Source organism: Lithobates pipiens, unplaced genomic scaffold, assembly GCF_037356315.1.
Source record: "Lithobates pipiens isolate NorthernLeopardFrog02 unplaced genomic scaffold, aLitPip1_a1.2 Scaffold_27, whole genome shotgun sequence".
Classification (NCBI taxonomy): Eukaryota; Metazoa; Chordata; class Amphibia; order Anura; family Ranidae; genus Lithobates; species Lithobates pipiens.
The window spans coordinates 158,738,470-158,759,806 of record NW_027507788.1 but is presented as its reverse complement, the minus strand read 5'-3'; the positions used below and the strand labels follow the sequence as shown (position 1 = coordinate 158,759,806).

General features: G+C 43.1%; 1 protein-coding gene across 1 annotated transcript in view; it reads left to right on the top strand.

Moving 5' to 3' along the window:
- SORL1 (sortilin related receptor 1) overlaps window positions 1-21,337 on the top strand; it is a 155,031-nt gene that overhangs the window by 49,944 nt on the left and 83,750 nt on the right. The window contains exons 9-12 of the mRNA XM_077457755.1: window positions 12,664-12,856; window positions 16,683-16,797; window positions 17,022-17,095; window positions 20,942-21,030. Of these exons, the coding sequence (XP_077313881.1) occupies window positions 12,664-12,856; window positions 16,683-16,797; window positions 17,022-17,095; window positions 20,942-21,030 (471 nt within the window). The remainder of the gene's footprint in view (window positions 1-12,663; window positions 12,857-16,682; window positions 16,798-17,021; window positions 17,096-20,941; window positions 21,031-21,337) is intronic.

Below are 21,337 nucleotides of genomic sequence, written 5' to 3'. Positions count from 1 at the left end.
CGCTTGTCATAAATGTAAAGCTTGTCGGGAAATCAAGAATCCGGTTAGAAGTTTTAGATTTGTTTCACCTTCTAATAAGCGAGAATTTTCCATTAAGCAATTCCTTACGTGCAACAGTACCCATGTTGTATATGCCCTGATGTGCCCGTGCGGCCTATTGTATATTGGAAGAACAAAGAGAAAATTAAGGGTGAGGGTGGCCGAGCATATACACAACATCAAAATAGGGTACAAAGATCATAATGTGTCCCTACATTTTAAACTTCAGCATGAGAAGGATCCATCTGGGTTGCAGTTTTGGGGGATTGAACAGGTTAAGCCCCATTGGAGGGGGATTAACCTTGTGCGAGAACTCTCGAAACGAGAAACCCAGTGGATATATTTAACAGATGTTTTAAATCCAAAAGGTCTGAACATTGAATTGGACATAAACTGCTTTATTAGCGATAGTTAACTGCGCTGGCCATTTAGCACTACTAATACTCACATTTGGTGTTTAGGTGTTGGAGGGTTTATCTCAATTTATTTTTATTTTTGTTATTTTTATTTTTATTTTCGTTTTTGTTTTCTTTTATGTTTTATTTGTATTTTTATTTTTGAGATATAGTTGTGAGTTTATTGCCCCCTTATTAAGTAGGTAGTAGATTAAGTCCCCATACATGGTAATATCTAGATTGGCCGATACGATTATATTACACTAGTCCGTTGCAATGGACGAAAATAGGGCATAGTACATATTTTAGGGATTTAATTGTTGTTCTTGAGACGAGTGGGTATTGACATCATATGTGTTTAGTATTTTTATATAGATTGTATCTCATGTGTTTTAGCATTTTTATACAGATTGTAATATTAATTCTATGTGAATCTCTCCCGCATGAACAATGGTGAACCTGACATTCTGTAACCTGATCTGTAGTAATAGGCGATATGCATAACTATGGATGTTGAGTATTAAGCTATAGTTTACTTAAGATTGTATATGGTTATTTGATATGGTTGGATTCATACATCCTAGATAGGCTATTTGATGGTTTTTAATTAGGCATACGGGCTCAGTGATCGTTCGCATTGGTGGCAGTGAGGATAAGGGACGAAATTTCCGGTTGGTTCTTGTCCCTGTCAATCTAGCCGCGGCGGGCGGTCATTGAGTCTCGGGCCACATATTAGCATCCTTCCGGTGGTGTGTATTACGCCCTCGGAAGAAGTCGGAAGTGACGAAACGCGTCAGTGCATAATACACACCGGAAGTGAAGTGTGCGTTCCACGCACCGAGGTTTGGTTAACCAAGGCACCAGGAAGTGAACGGACCTTTTAGAGCGGACGTCCGTGGTTGCTGAGGCTCACTGAACAAAAAGAAAAAGGCACAGCACATTTTATTCTAAGCGATTGTTCTTATTTATTCTGGTACGCATATTTTATTTGCATGGTCAATTTTAATTAAAAGGTTGAAGCAGTATCACGCTATGTGGGCATGTTTTTTCCTTTCACATGATAAACATCGGATCTCCCACTACTGAGGCATCTAGTGGTCAAGAAGTTATTTGTTGTGAAATCATGGAGGCTCAAACTGTTTGAAGTTTTGGTGAGTGCATCCCCAAAGGGGGTTTTCGTTTTGGAGCACAAAGGTGGATCGTGGGGTGGAAGCTGTCTGCACCTTTCCTCTCTCACAAACTGAACTGAATCCAATCACCATTTCTTCATGAGCACTTAATGAAGGTCCTATGAACGGACGTGCATGTTTATGCGCTGCTATATATGATAAGGGGACTCTTGGTTTCAGGATTTGAACTTTTCCTTTATGGGAAGCGGACTCTTGATTTCAGGATTGGATCTTTTTTTTTTATATATTTTCTATGATACTGATTTTTATTGGTTCCCACTTCTGCAATGCTCAGCAAGGGTGATGCTCCTTGCACTGTTCCTTTCCTCCCACAGCCTCCTGGGACACATCACGTGTTCCAGCAAGCTGCAGGACCATTCACAGAACAGCGCACCTGGTTGCGCATGTACATTTGGGAGCTGGCTGTGGTTCCTTCAGGAAACATTCAACTCCCATATCCAAGATGGCGGTGCTGGGGACCTGCAGCGGTAAGAACTACTAGCTGGGGAAGACAGTGCTGGACTCCAGGCACTGGTAAGAACCTGATTTTTAAAAATCGGCAGCTACAGTACTGAAGTTCCTCTTTAATGATGTAGCACTTGTGCAAATTTCTAAGAAAATGTAAAAATGGAAAAGGCTATACAGAATGGAATCTGAAAAACATCCGGATTTGATCAAGAGATTAAATGCTTGGCACACCTGCTATATCTGAAGCTGGCTAAACTGGACAAATTTCGATCCATCCATGGGAAGGCTGGTTGTGATAAAGTTGATCTATCAGTGCACTTTAGTACAATCAGCCTGTTGCTTTTTCTTAGGTTGATCACTGCCAAGGCTATAGCTGCCAGCAGTGATCATTTGTGTTCTGACTGCTGGGAAACTTCCCGCTATCAGAATACAACAGCGCAGGAGGAAATCAAGCAATCTTCTTTCCTTCAACCTGTGTTTAACCGGTTCCCCACCAGCGCACACCGATGTAAGTCGGCAGAATGGCACAGGCAGGCAAATGGGCGTACCTGTACGTCCCTTTAAATTTGGCGCCGTGCTGGTCGGGACCCCCATGAGTCCAGACGTGGGTCCCGCGGACTCTATCACCGCCGGCATACCCGCGATCGTCTCACGGGGCGGCTGAACGAGGAAATGCCGTTGTAAACAGCATCTCCCCGTTCTGCCTAGCAACTAGTGATGCTGATCTCTGCTCCATGTAATTGGAGCAGAGATCAGTGTTCACTAAATTAAAGCCCTGCCCCCAACAGTTAGTAACACGCCCCTAGGAACACTTAATCCCTACACTGCCACCCACTGGTTAACCCCTTCACTGCCAGTGTCATTTACACAGGAATCACTGCATTTATATAGCAGTGATTGCTGTATAAATGACAATGATCCCAAAAATGTGTCAAAAATGTCTGATGTGTCCGCCATAATGTCGCAGTCACAATAAAAATCTCTGATCGCCACCATTACTAGTAAAAAAAAAAAAATTAATAAAAATGCCATAAAACTATCCCCTATTTTGTAAACGCTATAACTTTTGCACACCAATCAAACGCTTATTGCGATTTTTTTTTCTTTTAACAAAAATATATAGAACAATCCGTATCGGCCTAAACTGAGGGGGAAAATTTTTTTATTATATATTTTTGGGGGATGTTTATTATGACAAAAAGTAAAAATGCGTTTTTTTCAAAATTGTCGCTCTATTTTTGTTTATAGCGCAAAAAATAAAAACCGTAGGGGTGATCAAATACCACCAAAAGAAATCTCTATTTGTGGGAAAAAAGGACGTCAATTTTGTTTGGGAGCCACGTCGCACGACTGCGCAAATGGTCAGTTAAAGCGACGCAGTACCGAATCGCAAAAAGTGGTCTGGTCTTTGACCAGCAAAATGGTCCAGGGCTGGTGGTTAAAGGAAAGAAAAGTGTGTGTGTGTGTGTGTGTGTGTGTGGCCTGCTTATTGTATCTGTGTGTGTTAGTAGGCAGGCCATAGATTATGCAATTGTCTTTCTTTTCACCCTATCCCCGAAAGCCGGCCCTAAGGCTACTTTCACACCAAGGAGTGAAAGCTTGAGGATCTCGCACACTTGTAGCGCTGAAGGACCGGTGTATAGATCGTTCCTAAAGCACCCCTGTCCATTGGAAACAATGGGGCAGCAGCTGTTTTAGCCCTTTTTCGGCTGCTAGCAGGGGTTAAAACCACCCTGCTATCGGCCGAATAAAAATAGCGCCCCTTTACCGCTGACGCCTTCTCCGGTGTGAAAGTAGCCTAACAGTCATTCTGGGAAATTTATTTCTTCTGCTAAGTCACGAGCTTCTGTCCTTGTAGCTCCTGCCTGTATGTGCGCATAGAAACCTGAGCTGATTGGTCAACCACACACCTTGTCTAGCTTCCTCTTACTTACCAATGACCAGTACAGCATTCTCACGCCTGCAACCTCTGACCCAATCTGATTATATTTGTCTCATTTACTTTTTTCCTGCTGTGTTATACACACTTATTTGGGGCACTCGCATCATAGTTTCCTTCCTGGCTGCTCAATATCTAAATAGATCTCTCTGGTGTGAAAGTCTGCAGGATGTCACACGTGTAATTATTAGGTCTATGTTGATCTTTATAGATCTTTAGTCAGGCCTCATTTACAGTTGTGGACAAAAGTTTGGAGAATGACAGAAATATTTTCACAAATTCTGTGGCTTCAGTGTTTTTAGATCTTTTTGTCAGATGTTACTATGCTATACTGATGTATAATTGCAAGAATTTTATAAGTGTCAAAGGCTCTTATTGACAATTACAATTAGGTTAATGCAAAGAGTCAATATTTGCCTTGTTGACCCTTCTTTTTCAAGACCTCTGCAATTCATCCCACTGGCATGCTGTCAACTTCTGGGCCACATCCTGACTGATGGCAGCCATTCTTGCATAATCAATGCTTGAAATTTGTTAGAATTATTTATTTTTCACCTGCATCTGGAGGATTGACTACAAGTTTTCAATGGGATTAATGTCTGGGGAGTAAAAAAAGAAAAAACTCCCCCAGGTGGTGTTTTTTGGCAGCAAACACAAAGAAATAAGGTGAATAACCTCTATAGATATAGTAATTTATTAAGATCAGAGAAAAACTTCATAACATAATAGTTAAAACATGAGCTCCAGTAGGAATTGTATAATAAAAAATAGAAAAAATATACGCGGATACAATGTGACAGTCAATTATGTCCTATCAACACTGTACAATTACATATAAAAAATGTAGTGTGCTGGGAATTCTGATGCGTTTCACCCTCGCTGGGGTCTTCTTCAGAGAAACAAATGTCTGTGGGGGAAGTATATAGCAATTATTCCTCATGCATACTATAAATATGTTAAATGACATAAGGTACATGTGATTGGTATAGTTACCCCATCCACTGTATCCACAAAGATGACAGATTTAGTTGTTATTCTCACATGGAAAGTTTTTTTGTTTAAAAGAAAAAACCCCTTGGTTGCAGACTCGGGGTCCTGAGGCACTCCACAGGTATCTCAGACCGGGGACAGGATGGCGCCCACCAACACAGCTTACAAGAGGTCACGCTTTATGTAGCCCCACCCTCCTACGAAACCGGAGAGAGGGTGGGTGTCCCTGACTGCAGGTGAAGGCGTGCAGCACCTACGGCAGGAATTCAGATTTTAGTAAACGCTTATGTGAATTTTCTTTATATATGTATATGTGTATCCACCACTGTGAGGGTCCCACCAGGTGGGTCATCACATTGCATGCTTCCACGCGGTTGACCACCGCAGGGGGTTTATAACCCTACGTGTGAGTGTCACCGCTTATACCTAATTAATATGGCCAGCCCAATTGTGTATATATCAACACAAGAGGTCCCATATAGCAGAAGAAATGCCACCAATTGTGGTAGAGCTACCCAAAAACCAAAGTGAAAAAAAGTGAAAGCATGAAGGGGAAAAAAAATATATATATTTTGCAACCATACAAACCACCATGCAAAACTGTGAGTATCAAAAAGTGGTAAAGGGGGAGATTATTTAATAATATCGCCCCAATAGTTCAGTGCACATAGTGAGTGAGGTGATGATAGTGCAATAAATAGTGGAGCGAGAGTCACAAGGGCTTACACTGCTCAGAGGATAGAAATATATGTCGTGACTAATCTGTAGGACAGTCACACCATAAGATTATTCCAAAGAGGGAAGAATTTATTTCACCCAACCTAAGGAAGTTATAGAATAAAAATAAGTATAAATATAAAGGATTACCAATTCAAGTTAGTAGAATTCTATAAGTAAGTAAGTAAGAGCTGAAAAGAGCAAGAAAAAAAGCAATAGTCTGTGAACATCCCACCACAAACACCTACCGTGCATTAGACAAGAATGTGTGTGCTGCTCCTGCTGGGTAGCTGGAAATGAAGTGATGCCATATAGCAGTGATGGCGAACCTTGGCACCCCAGATGTTTTGGAACTACATTTCCCATGATGCTCCACTATGCTGCAGTGTAGTGGAGCAGCATGGGAAATGTAGTTCCAAAACATCTGGGGTGCCAAGGTTCGCCATCACTGCCATATAGTGTTAGGCTTGTATATAGAGCGGTTGATCAGTTTGTAAATTGTATACAGCTGTCTGCTGTTAGCACTGCAGCTCCACCCGCAGGGGCGGGATATGGTCGCCAGAATAGGGCGGCCTAGCGTGACATCCTCGGCGTTCCGGAGGGACGCAGAGCGGCCCCGGAATCCCGTCATTTGCGTCGTAAATACGGGACGTCTCTCCGTCACGCGCACACGCGGGGCCCCGCGCATGCGCTGTGGTGGGAGACGTCCGCAAATGTTCCAAGAACGCCGCCGGCAGGGGGAAAAAAAGATCCCAAACCTGGGCAGCCGGACCAGCCCGCACGTCCACGGCTAGGGACATAAGGAGGAGTCCAGGTACCATTATGACTCCACCTCCCCCCCCCCCCCCCTGCTGGGATGCAAGCGCCGGCGAAGAGCACCCTGCCCTATGAATAGCGACCCCCGGGAGCACTAGAAAGTCCCAAATGTCGAAAACATGGGGCAAAAGCACATGGGGGTGATCTTCATATTGCGTGTGCAAGGAAAAAAAAATATACATATATAGATATCCCCTTGCACACCCAATACCCACGTACCTTATAAAAACAATATTATATCATATACATATGCAGTAAATTCAACTATTACATTTTAGAAAAGGGTAAACAACATTTATATAATTTCTTTGTGTACATCAAGCATCTAATATGAGTACTGGTTACAGAGCATAAGAAACAGAGAGACCAAGTCAGGAGTTCCACAAATCCTTTATAAGGAAAAATATGGGAAATGGCTGTCTCATAGCCAGACATGATAATATGAAAAAACATTTACTCCTCTAGGGAGAGGACTTTAACATGGGCAGCTTGTTCAATTTATCATAGCCAGACACGAGACTGGCCCATTCATCTCCTTGGAATTAGCTCATATCGCAAATCCTAAATTGACAAAGGTATGTACAGGCAAATCTGATCAACACAGCCGTTCATAAACGGAAGCTCATGTCTGAACTCTTATGTGTCACAAAGGGGATGGGGTTATCTGTTATCTTTGTGGATACAGTGGATGGGGTAACTATACCAATCACATGTACCTTATGTCATTTAACATATTTATAGTATGCATGAGGAATAATTGCTATATACTTCCCCCACAGACATTTCTTTCTCTGAAGGAGACCCCAGCGAGGGTTGAAACGCGTCAGATTCCCAGCACACTACATTTTTTATATGTAATTGTACAGTGTTGATAGGACATAATTGACTGTTACATTGTATCCGCGTATATTTTTTTCTATTTTTTATTATACAATTCCTACTGGAGCTCATGTTTTAACTATTATGTTATGAAGTTTTTCCTCTCATCTTAATAAATTACTATATCTATAGAGGTTATTCACCTTATTTCTTTGTGTTTGCTGCCAAAAAACCCCGCCTGGGGGAGTTTTTCTTCCTTTTTTTCGATGCATATCGGGGTGAGCAGCGCTCTTTGAACCCTGGTGGGTATGTGTCCTGTCCTTTGCTCTAATGTCTGGAGAGTTTGCTGGCCATGGACCCAACATTTTGATGTTTTGTTCCCCAAGCAACTTGGCTCATTTTTTGCCTTATGGCAAGGTGCTCCATCATGCTGGAAAGGGCATTGTTCCTCACCAAACTGTTGGATGGTTGGGAGCTGTCGGAGGATGTTTTTGTACCATTCTTTGTTCATGGATGTGCTCAAAATTATGAGTGAAGCCCACTCCCTTGGCTGAGCAACCCCACACATGAATGGTCTTATGATGCTTTACTGTTGGCATGACGCAGGACTGATGGTAGTGCTCACCTTTTTTTTTGGCCCAGTGTTCAGCTGTCCAATCCCTGTACCTTTTGCAGGTCAGTCTGTTCCTGATGTTTTTCCTGGCGAGAAGTGGCTTCTTTGCTGCCCTTGTTGACACCAAGCCATCCTCCAAAAGTCTTCTCCTCACTGTGCGTGCCGATGTACTCACACCTGCGTGCTGCCATTGCTGAGCAAGCTCTGCATTGGTGGTGCCCCGATCCTGCAGCTGAATCAACTGTAGGAGACAGACCTGGCGCTTGCTGGACTTTCGTCAACACATTGAGGCCTTCTTTCACAAATGCAGTGGAAATGTTTTTTATGGGATTAAGTTCATGTAGCTGTGTAGTTGCCACTAGTAATGGACAATCCACCAATTGACGCCCCCTGCCAGAATCCATACATCACTTGCAGAGACAGTGAACACACTTTTGGTGGTTTTGTTTATTGGAGGGGTGCAACTTGATTGGGAAAAAGGGTATATGCCCATAGGGTGTTTCAATTGCCATCATATTTTAGAGATTATACACACAAGCACATATTTAGAGCCAGAAGATATGATGTGTAACTGTTATGATTCTCCTCCTGCATCTCCATGCAGACTGTTGCTCCTCCTCTGCTTAACTCCCTTAGACTATTGCTTCCAAGAATTCCCCATTCAATACCGTGTAAAGAATGAGGACATCACTCCTGACCATGTAAAAATGATGTTCCCAGAAACTCTCTCCTCCTGCACAAACTTACTCTGTGATGAAATAACGCGTCATCTTCTATTGAGCAAGAAGGACCCACTCTGAATAAGTCCTTAAGCAGTCTCTGGTTGCTTCGCTGCTACTAAGCCTGAGGCCTGCAGCACCTCTCCCCAGAGGCCTAGTAGTTTCAAAGCACTTCTTTGGATGGTGGACTACAGTTCACAGCCAGCCCAACTTGCAAATCCTGTGCCTTCAGGCCACATTGTTTTGTCACAGGACCCCACAGTCTAAATGATGAAGACTTTGCTAATGACCCTGTAGAAGCAAAGTTCCCTTAGACTTCCTGACACTTCCAGCCCTCCACTGTAACACTCACCGACCTTTCACTGACCTGAGGACTTGACCGGACCATACGTTCCGAAAAGCGTCACCTTCCCCTCTCCTTTCGGAGTTGTTTATCAATCAGTGTGATGAAAAAGACATTGCCAGTGACTGTGTAGAGACAAAGTTCCTTCACCGCTCTCCCTGGGTCCCCTCCTGTGATGGGGGTGCGCTCCTGCTGCTGCCTAGTATTCCATCCTCCACTTCACTCAACTGACACCCCCCACCCCTAGTGGCATGTTTACCTCAGCTTATATAGGAGGCCCTCCCCCTGCAAATACCAATTGGGGATTGGTCAGGTCTACCACATGAGCTGCCTGTCACTTGAGTTTTAGGCCCTGCCCCTCTTCCAGAACATTCTCCCTGGGTACAGAGGAGGCGCCTCAGAACTGCAGCACAAGTGGTCACACTCACTGCTGCTCTGACCACTCCCAGCCCCCAGATCAAAATAGACAGGCCTAGCTTGCAGCTTAGGCCTGCCTAAATTTGCCTGTGCTGAAGGTTACTAGTAAAAATCCTATTACTAGCACCTACCTATTGCTTGATGGTGCTACATTCATTTTTATGGCAAAGAAGGTCTTTGCAATTAATTGCAATTCATCTGATCACTCTTCATAACATTGTGGAGTATATGCAAATTTCTGTCCTAAAAACTGAGGATGCAATCTTTGTGAAAATCTATTGTGTCCCGTTCTGGAGACCTCACTTTAGAGCTGCATAATTCTGGCTAAAATGAGAATCACAATCTTTTTGCTTAGAAGATAGATCACGATTCTTGCGGTGTAACCTCTTTCATATTAAAACCATATTCATTGAAGTGTGTCCCCCCCCCCCCCCCCAATAATTGCGTTTGAAAGACCGCTGGGCAAATACAGTGTGACAAAATATTTCGGCAATTTAAATTTTATACTCTAGGGCAGTGATGGCGAACCTTGGCACTCCTGATGTTTTGAAACTACATTTCCCATGATGATCCACTACACTGCAGAGTGCATGAGCATCATGGGAAATGTAGTTCCAAAACATCTGGGGTGCCAAGGTTCGCCATCACTGCTCTAGGGTCTCTGATAAAATATATGTTTGGGGGTTCCAAGTAATTTTCTAGCAAAAAATATTGATTTTAACTCAAACAAGTGTCGAAAAAGTTGTAGCCTTTAAGTGGTTAAACTTCCTGCATTTACATGTTAAAAAGTTGGCAGTCTGCCTGGATTTTTTCTTTACACAAAAGATTATCCCTTTTGATCTAAGAAGGAAGAGTTGGTTACAATATTTCATGTTAAAAAACTTGGCAGACTGCCCAGATGTTTTCTTTTGACAGCTGAGTGAGCAGATGAGTCTCTCCACTTGTTGTATGAAAGAATCGGCAAACTCTGCAATAGAGATGTCAGGGGGGTTGAATCAAGATCACAATTTGATTTGTGCAGCTCTACCTCACTTACAGAAAGATACTGATAAGATGCAACAAGCCCAGAGAAGGGTAACCAGAAAGGTGTGGGGGACAAAACCTCGAGAGCCACTTCAGGAACTTAATATGTACAGTCTGGAGGAAAGAAGGGAAAGGGGAGACATGATTGAAACCTTTAAACATAGCAAGCGGGTGAATAAGATTCAGGGGGCGGTATTTTCAATATGAAACAAAAATCTTGAACACTGGGACATGATCTCAAACTAACTGGAGGAAAGGTCAAAACTAATTCTAGAAACTATTTTACTGAAAGGGTAGTTGGTGCTTGGATTAAACTTGCAGCAGAGGTAGTGAGACAGTCAACAGTAAATGGCTTCAAACATCTATAATTAAAAAAAAAAAAAAAAAAAAAAAAATACAAAACATTTATTAAGCCCCCCTCGAGACAAAAAACAAAATAAAATTACAGGCAGACTCGATAGGCCACTGTCTTCCTTTTTTTTTTTTTTTTTTTTTTTTTTCTGCAGTCTTCTATTTTTCTATGTTCCCTATAAGCATATACACTGATGTAAGCACTTTTACCCTTTCATGACCAGAGCCCTTGCTGCATAGACATCCAGACCACACTTGGAAATGTCAGTGTTTCTTAAAGCTGAACTCCAGGCACAGAAATATTTACCTCAATAGTGACAAAAGGTATAAATCCACAATGTTCGCTGAATGCCTTTGCAAACCCAGCTATTACCTTGTAAAAGTAGCAGTGGCATTCTTGTTCAGAGGGCAGAGCTGTGGGAGGGATCCAGCAGGCTCCACCCACTACAGGCTGCCTCCAGTAAACTAGAGGGGGCGGAGAAGGAGACCAGTCATCTGGTACAAGGAGGAAGAATGGTAGTGACTGGTCTTTATTACGGGAAGCTGCTTGGAGACAGTTTATCACATTTGATTAATGCACTGATCTGGAAGATTATATCTGCTTATCCTGGAGTTCAGCTTTAGGTTCACAATGACTCTTTGCCCTCCTAAATAATGTTCTACCTTTTTCAACTTGTGTACAAGCCTATTAATCAAATAATTTTCTTTCCTTCCACATATGATGGAAGAAAGGAGAATTAAATCTGTGGCTTGCCAATACCCTCTCTGGTGGTGTTGGTGTAACTGGGACACAAAGTGATGGAACATCCGATTATGTTTTGTTTCTTCCAATGGGTACATCTGTCCTCATGACAACTGTCTCCAATAGGAAGTGGTTTCCTTTCACTTTAGAATGGATTCTCCTTAACAGATCATAAAGGATAATTCAAAATAGGTTCTAACTAATGTTGCATCGATACTGTTTATCAGCGAGTATGAGCACCGATAGTTTCGGTCACGTACTCGTCGATAGTAAGTACTGATACTTTGTGGTGTGACGTGTGCCAATACAAAATAAATGGGCGCAAATCGCACTGAAACGAATGCCATGCATTTTGAACAGGAATGCAGTGATTTTTCTCCGAATCGCATGTGATTTCCCCCACCACTTTGTGTGTATAAAGAAAAGCGTCCTTTAGTGGGCAGTTTATTAAAAAATCTTATAACTCACATTAAGTACATATCTGGCCAAATGCAAAATCTGCTTTGTGTCCCCGTCCCACTAATAGAAAATCTCTGCCACTGCCGCTGGAGGTATACACAAAGTAGCATGCAATTAGGACAAGAATCGCACCACGTTCCAGTTCAAATTGCATGTAATTCTTTGCAGTGCAATTTGCGTCCATTCATTTTGTATTGATGCAAATCACACCGCAAAGTTTCCGTTTCAGTATCTGTAGTATTTTTACGCGGTCTCGGCATCTGTGCCTTCCTAGTTCTAACTATTCACTACTCCATTCAATCCTGAAAAGAAGTTTCAGCTGTTTATACACTTATAAGTCTTGGTTACGGCTTACTGTTTTTTTTAATAAAGTTTTTTTTTTTTTTTTTTTTTTTTTTAAGATATATTTTTAAATACTGTATTTGTTTAAATAAACACAGAAATGGTATTTGTGCTGAAGCCACAACCTATTTTTTTTTTTACCACCATGCCATGTGATCACTATGGCATAACACTCATGGTGATCACATGATCAGAACCATGCTGATTGGTTCCAATTCCTTAGTTTAGGACAGGATGCCTGGAAACATTAGTCTACAAATTGTGGGCAGGAAGTGTTTGACTCCTTTTTGTATTGTGTTCAGGTATCTGGAGAATGAGCCGTTTGCTGATGTCCATCGTGTGAAGGGTGTAAAGGGTGTATATATCGCTAATGTGTTCAACAAGCCGCCCTCCATAGAGAACGTGGCTACCGTCATCACCTTTGATAAAGGCGGAACCTGGGAATTTCTTTCAACTCCCGGATATAACAGTTACACGGACACCACCCACTGCCCGGTGAGTTCTCACACGGATCTTCTGTCAAAGATACAGAAAGGAGGTTTATGGAAGGAACTTTTGGAAAGGCACCACTATGATAAATGTAAATAAAAAAAAAAAAAAAAAATACAAATATAATTTTATTAAATACAATCTTAACACACAAAAAAATACATGTAACAGTAAATGCAAAATATGCACAGGACTATAGGACTTTCTTTATTCAAGGAAAAGCTCTGGTCCCAAAAAATTGTGGGTACTCCCTACGTGTTTCGACTCACGGGTCTTCGTCTGTAGGTTCTCAAGAGCAACAGATTGAAAAACTGTTGCATATGGCAGAGAGCACATGCACGCAAGAGCACCAGGATCCCTCCAAAGCCTCAAGTAGAAAACAATTCAAAGGACATAAACTTTAATTTCACGTTTCTGTGCCTGTAGTCACGTGGATAATGGAAATGACCATCATTGTGCAGTATAGAGTGGGGAGATGAATCAAGAGCACATGGGCATGGGGGAGACCCCTCCCTGGTAAAGTTGTTAATGTTTATGCCAGATATAGTATTGTATCAACGCTATATATGTTTTATATGTAAAGGGGTGTTTGGGGTTCCCGAGCATTGCACATAACAGATCATGATGTTCACAGACAGGGTTTTTTTTTCTTCTCCGAGAATAGGTTCCCTTCTGAGTCACCACTTCCGAGCATGGTCCTTTGGTTCCACCTCCTAGTACCACCCCTTTTAGAAAATACAGAATTAAGTATCATTTTGTGAGAAGTATTTTGTAAGGAATTTGTTAATTCCAAAGGCAGTTAAATAGATCTAGCAACAATGGACACCTCAGCGTCAACAGATCCACCCTTTCAACAATGGACACCTCGGCCTCAATAGATCCACCCTAGCAACAATGGACTCCCAATAGCCAACATAAATAGACCCTTCAGCAGCCAGCAACATTATACCCCCCCCCCTTCAACAGTAGATCCCTCCGACTCCGAGCAAAGATTAACACCCCTGCAACATAAGGCCCACCCCCCACAACAGACTCATGGATTTCAATGTTTTTTATTTTTTTAATAGGCATGTGATTCGAGCCTGAGGCTCTAATTTGGCTTCAAAAAAGTTTGGGCTCAGGCCCACAACTCACCCAGTTGTGTGACAATAGTTCCTGCTTCTCCTCCCAGCCAATCAGGAAGCAGGTCTTAAGTGGTTGTAAACCCACAAAAAATAAGAAAAAAAAAACCCTGCAAGACTAAGGTATAATGAGCTAGTATGCACAGCATACTAGCTCTTTATGAACTGCCTTCAATTGAAGCCCCCGCAGTGGTCCCGGCACACTGCTCTGCCCGGCGACATGTCTCCCGGAGTTATTTCCAGATATTGTGGGCTTTGGCACGGTGATTGGCCGGAGCTGTGTTGACATCACTCCCATGCATGCATGCGGGAGCCGTCCATAACGGTATGTAAGCTGAAGCAACGGCACGGACGAGTGCACATGTGCCGATACAGTCCCAATCGGGTCTTAAAGTGGCCTTACAAATCACTTTTTACTACAGGTAAGCCTATAATCAGGCTTATAAAATTAGGCTTACATGTAGCAACCATGGATATATCCTAAACCTGCACGGTTTAGGAGATATCCACGGTTGCTACAGGTAAGCCTGATTATAGGCTTACCTGTAGTAAAAAGTGATTTGTAAGGCCACTTTAAGACCCGATTGGGTGAGAGAAGAAGTGATCGTATTGGTCAGGAGGCGCCGAAGCGGCCTGGAACTAGCTCAGCGGGGGGGGGCTTTGTATAGTTTGCCCCTCCCCCCCACCCAAAAAAATAGAGCACCAGCCACCACTGAGCAGGGGTATTGGCATATGAGCACCAGGGAAAAATGGAAATTAGTGGGTCAGCCTACCACACAATGCCCCCCTCCAGCTCATGAGCACACTACACCCTAGGCAACCGCATCTGCCTTGTCCCCTTCTTGCACTCGGTGGAATCTAATTGGGAGATCAGATCTGTGGGAACCATTGGGAGACAAGCTGCCACTTGTAAACTCAGCACCCGGACTTCTGTGCTTACAAGTAAAAGTTGGGAGCAGAGGGCCTGAGCCAAAGGTGGTGGAACACAGAGTTCTACCAAGTTCCAGCTGAAAAAAAGCCCTGTTCACAGATGAGAATTATAGTTTGGTGCACAACTGCTGAGTTTAATTCTTGAAATCCTCCACAACCAGAAGTGCAGAGTACCTACTTTTTAAACTGTGCGTATTACAATGCTGGTGTTTTGGTGTGCAGAGAAGCTGTGTGAAGGCTGGTATTCCAGTTATGATGAAAGCTCAGTTGAGAGACAAGAAGGTTGGAACTTTAAATGAAGCACCTCGGGGCAGAGGCACCTCCATCCCTAATTTCAATATAAAGGAGGGGGCAGTTTGGGACTTTAGATGAGGCACAAAGAGGAACCGGATGTAGAAAAGATAATTTATTGACCAACCATAAACATGACATAATACAGCCAAAAATGGATTTTGCAGTAACGATTGTATTTCCAAAAATTCAGATACAATAAAAATCATTGAACATAAGTGGTAGACAATATGTAGTGACATTACTGTTATTGCTCCATGTACAAATTGATATAAAACTTTAAAGAGGAATGAATGTCCTATCAATTTGTACATGGAGCATTAACGGGAATGTCACTACATATTGTCTACCACTTATGTTCAATGATTTTTATTGTATCTGATTTTTTGTAAATACAATCGTTACTGCAATATCCATTTTTGGCTGTATTATCGGCCAATAAATGATCTTTTCTACATCCGGTTCCTCTTTGTGCCTCATCTAAAGTCCCATGAAAGCTCAGTAAACTGTCTACAGGTATACTTCAGTGTAACTCCAGTTTACTGAGAACTGCCGGATGGAGAATATTTGTTCAGTTTGTGGATATAAAGTGTTAGCAAATGTTAGTTTAGGATTTGTATCATCCTAATGGTGTTTATTCAGGACATCTAAAAGGAAGTCTCCACTTCCGTTAAAAATAAATGCAAAGTTACACTCAATCATTCTACAAACCTTTTTTGGAATTTTATGCTATTAAAAATAAGCATTGGGACATGGACAGCACTGACCAATCAGAATTTGCCTGGTCTGTAGCGCCAGCCCTAGACGGAAAGGAGAGAAAGCAGTGGTGGATTCAAATCCATGGACTGGTGGAGTGGCTTGCTGAAGCCTTGACGGTTCAGGTTCATGGGAGGAAAGTGCAGCGGGGGCTGGGGAGGGGGTTCGCTGGGTCACTTTTACAGATTTTATGTAAAGGTAAACTAACACTTTAAATCTGTTTCCTGTAGTCTGTCCTCACCCTGCAATGTGTAGTAGTTTGGTGATGACGCACACATTGGTAACAGCAATGCTGATGGAACAGACGGTAAAAATGATGCTGTTCTATGGTGTAGCTAATCTCCCTGTACAGAATATTAATTGTGCTCAATTCTTCTTTCTTCTAACAGTTTAGTGTATGAACAAGCGATATTGGTGCGGCGATCTCCCCCTGAATACACTGATCAGTACTTGCAGCCATTGGCTGCAAGTACTGATCGGGTGCTTTTTTTTCCAGCATGTTCCTTCGATAAAAGCTGGTTATTAGACCGGCTTCTGTCAGACAGACATTTGTACACACTGACCGAAAGTCAGCCGCTTTCTGCAGAACAGGGCAATTTTTGACCAATGTTTACCCAGCTTAACAGATTTGTCCTTGGCCAATAGAGGGAACTAAAAGAGCAATTCTGTATTGTATACGTATAATATTTTTTATGACTCATTGTCTCCTGTGTATTCTTCTGCTGTGTTTTCAGAGCCCAAAGGACTGTCACCTGCACCTGGCACAGCCTCGCAGTCAGTTGACCTCCCAGGGGCGCGTCATGCCCATTGTCTCCAAGGATTCAGCCCCAGGGATAATCGCAGCGACTGGTATGTTTGAGTGCAGCCGTCTGGTCAAAAGCCAAGGAATAAAATCCAAAACTGAAAGCAGCGGGATTGTTTATGAAACCAGCTTATGGTCAGAATCTGACCGAATTTCATGTGCTACTTTTTCAGAATTGCCTAAATACTATATAATTAAACCCACTGTTTAAAGTCTGATAACCTCATTCCAATGAAGTTGCACAGTAATTCTAAACGTTGTTTCTCTCCAGGTTCTGTTGGGAGGGACACGATCGGTAAAATTAATCTGTATGTTTCCAGCAGTGCGGGTGTTCGATGGCGAGAGGTAATTTCATGTTATCTTCCTGGTCATTAGTCATGAAAAACACCTTATTTATAACTTTTGCAGGAAAGTGCCCATGGCACTTTGAGTAACGCCAAGAAAAAGTTAAGGCCAAATATTACATAAAGTGCAAAGTTTGTTCCAAGTTCAAGATTAAAGCCAGACATAGTAAATGGTACATGTGTCATAATATAGAAATAGGAAATCTCCAAATATAGGTTGATACATATTGGTTGGGCATAAATGGCATTATAAATATAGGCAAATAAGTACATAACAGGATATCTTGACACGTTTCGTGAGGCAAGGCATACTTCTTCAGTAGTAAATCGCCAACATATAACAATATATAACATATGAACGGTTTTCAAGAAGAAAGGTAAATCCAAGAGAATGCTTCAATAGGGCAGGGATATGGGAGAACAGCAAGGGACAGGGTCTGTCCAGGAGCTGAAGGAAAGGGGTAGGCTTACCAGCCAAGGCATACAGGGGGACCCAGAAGGACAGGATCCTGGATTGTGTATAACTGTTGTGCCAACCAGAGGTAGAAGTATGATGTGTCCACAACCCGCTTATGTATCAAGGCAATTCGGGTGGGTTTACAAATGTTTTTTTTTTTCTTCTTTGTTTTTTTTCCCCTCCTGCTGCCTAATGGCTTTGAATAACAGACTTGGTACACATTTACCAGCTTGCTTAGTTTGAATAGACTTTGTTCATCACAGGACACCAAGGACTTTATATTCATGACTTGGGTTAGGCTGCCGCCTTCAGGTGAATGGACACTAGCCAAAAAAAGGCTGGAATCCCTGTCCCAAGCATAACCCTTCTAGCTCCACTAACCTTCAAATTTTAGCTAATGTAATTAGGTGATTGATGTGCCTAGAGATGTCTCGCTGAAAGGTCTCATTTCAGGGGCTTAGTTCCTAATTTCCTGGCCTCTTACTAGTAGAGGGCATCATTTGAAAAGGTAGTTATGGCCAGGGGAGAGTGTAATTGGATCCTTCTCGCAAGAACGGGGACAGTGCTGGATCCTGCAGGCAGTGATCTCTTGGGTACAATGTATTCTTGTGACCTTGCTTGTGGGGTGTTGGGTCAGGTCTAGGACAACAATTACCCTGGAGTTAAGTCCCTGAAAGTCCGGTGGGACCCACCTTCTGTGAAAAGTTGAGGACTGGCCTTTCGGGCCTTGCAGCAGAACTGGCCAAATGATATGTTGGCACATATGGCAGCCTTTCCCCAAAAGCTGTTCCCTATGTGAGGGGTGATGTGGGTTTTCTGTGTGAAGCTTTATAGGGTCACAACAGAATGTCATGTGTGTGCATGCCCGGGTACCATTTTACTGGTACTCAAGGCACAGAAATCTGTGTGATCACATGCTCCAGGTACACCACCATGCAGAAACTGCTCCAGCAATCCAGCAGATCATTAATACAGCCTCTAATATAGGTGCCAGGCAGAGCAACTATTGAGACACTGGTCTATACTGAGGTGATTTTCTACACCGGTGTTCTGCTTTAGGCCGACACTCCTCTCAGTTGAGTAGCCACTCCCTTACAGGGTTTCACGTTCCTGTTGACCCTGCACAAGCCATAGCCTCATGCAGGCAGAGATCTCGGGTGATGATCGGGTGAGATTCTGTTTCCTTAGTGTCTAGGGAGGTACTCTCTGCAGCCATTTCTGGTTTGCAAGATCGGCTCTCTGGGGTTCACTGGCTTGAAATGCCTGGACACAAATGTGGGCGCTTCCTTCAAGATGGAGGAGGAAGCTGTCGAGGATTAGGGTTCCTCTGCAGACAAGTCCCCCTGGGAGGAATTTTAGTGGTTCAGGGCTCTCTAACCCAGAACACTCAGTGGGCCTCCTAGTGTATGTGGTATGCAGTAACTTGAACTTTCCTTTTCCAGAATACTCTTTTCACTTGCAGAAAGTATATACTGATTGGGCTCACTTGCGGAAGGTGTTTTCACTACCAAAGCGATTCATCAATTGTACAAAAAATGGGGTTCTCTGCCTGTTGACCTGGCGCTTTCTTACTTAAATAAGACCCTGATGGTCCCAGTGGATACAGTCCCAGTCCTAAAGACTAACGCCACCTTTTGCACCATGTTACACTTACATTCATAGGCATGCACAGGGGGCACACCCTAACTGCTGTGTGCGTTGTTGATAACCCCTTCCTTGTTGCTGCCCCCCAGCCTGCAGTGTTACTGACTTTCCTCCTCCTCCTCCTCCTCTCCCCCTGGCTGCTGCGGGAGATGTTTCAATATGGAGAACAGGGGAACTGGCTAGTAAATAGTTCCTTTTTAAAATGAACACAGTGGGCACACTCGCTCACAGTGTCCATTCATAACTGAAGAATAGGAAAATGTGTTTAGTATGCTTCAGTTTGTGAATGAACAGGAAGCCGCTCAGCACAGAGCACTTCCCATTCATTCACTGTCTGGTGCAGCTGTGGCTGCAGAGAAAGGTATGCGTGTTTGAGCTTTGGGGTGCACACTCCTGCTTACATTTAGGGTGTAAAATTATGAAAATGTGACAAAGCAATGTTGCCCCTTTTCCTGTCAAGTCCCATTACAGCATGAGTGTCAGTGCCTCCTAGTGGATTAAGCATTAAGTTGTTCAGGTTTTTAAGGTTGCTACCAGGTCTTCTCTTCCCATGTTTACTAGATTCTACCAGGTAGATTTTCATGCCTCTGTGGATGCCAGGCTTTGACGAAGTGTCGCTCATTTAAAAAAAAGAAAAAAAAAAAAACTTAGATGTGCATCTTAGCGAACACAGTATACAGAGATATGGGAAATGGTATTGACCTAAACACACACTCTCACACACACTCTCACACACACTCTCACACACACTCTCACACACACTCTCACACACACTCTCACACACACTCTCACACACACTCTCACACACACTCTCACACACACTCTCACACACACTCTCACACACACTCTCACACACACTCTCACACACACTCTCACACACACTCTCACACACACTCTCACACACACTCTCACACACACTCTCACACACACTCTCACACACACTCTCACACACACTCTCACACACACTCTCACACACACTCTCTCACACACTCTCTCACACACTCTCTCACACACTCTCTCACACACTCTCTCACACACTCTCTCACACACTCTCTCACACACACTCTCACACACACTCTCACACTCTCACTCTCTCACGCACTCTCTCTCGCACTCTCACTCTCGCACTCTCTCTCTCGCACTCTCACTCTCGCACTCTCTCTCTCGCACTCTCTCTCGCACTCTCTCTCGCACTCTCTCTCGCACTCTCTCTCGCACTCTCTCTCGCACTCTCTCTCGCACTCTCTCTCGCACTCTCTCTCGCACTCTCTCTCGCACTCTCTCTCGCACTCTCTCTCGCACTCTCTCTCGCACTCTCTCTCGCACTCTCTCTCGCACTCTCTCTCGCACTCTCTCTCGCACTCTCTCTCGCACTCTCTCTCGCACTCTCTCTCGCACTCTCTCTCACACTCTCTCTCACACTCACACACAGGTTGCAATGGATGGCCTTTATTCAACCTTATCAACTATGTCGTTTTTTGCAAAATTGATATAATAAAATATAGTGTGTGACTGTTTCTCTAAACACCTCTGGGCATATCCACTTGAGGGAATTCTCATAATGTGCAGTTTTCAGCTGTAATACCAAATGTTGGAAGCTGCAGATGAGCCAACCAGGTGTCATTGCTCACTCCAAACCGGATCATAGCTGACCCTGGATTGGCCACCCTGTCCAGCCTTTAATAAGCATATTTTTTCCATCATAAAAATATCTAGCATTTTTACTAATAAATACTTTCTCTACAGTCTCTTCTAGGATCGCATTATTGCACATGGGGTGACCATGGAGGCATTCTCATGGCGATTGCTCAAGGCGTAGAGACCAACCAATTAAAGTAAGTGATTGTTAGTTTACATGTACATCACATCAAAGTACTTTTAATCTAACACCAAAGATCAAATTCTTTTCTGTCAGTATTGCTTCCTATATTTTCATTTTGGGATTTGATCCCCGATTATGTGAACCATTCTTTGCCCCTTCATGCTCCACCTACTGCCACTCCCCTCTCTAATGTGTGCCCTTGTTGGCTACTAAGTTAAGGCCTGTATACACAATACGAAAATCGGAAGTAAAATTTATTTCGACAAACGATCTGCCGATTTTCGGATCTTTAGTACGGTGCTTTCGACAGCCGGTTCTGT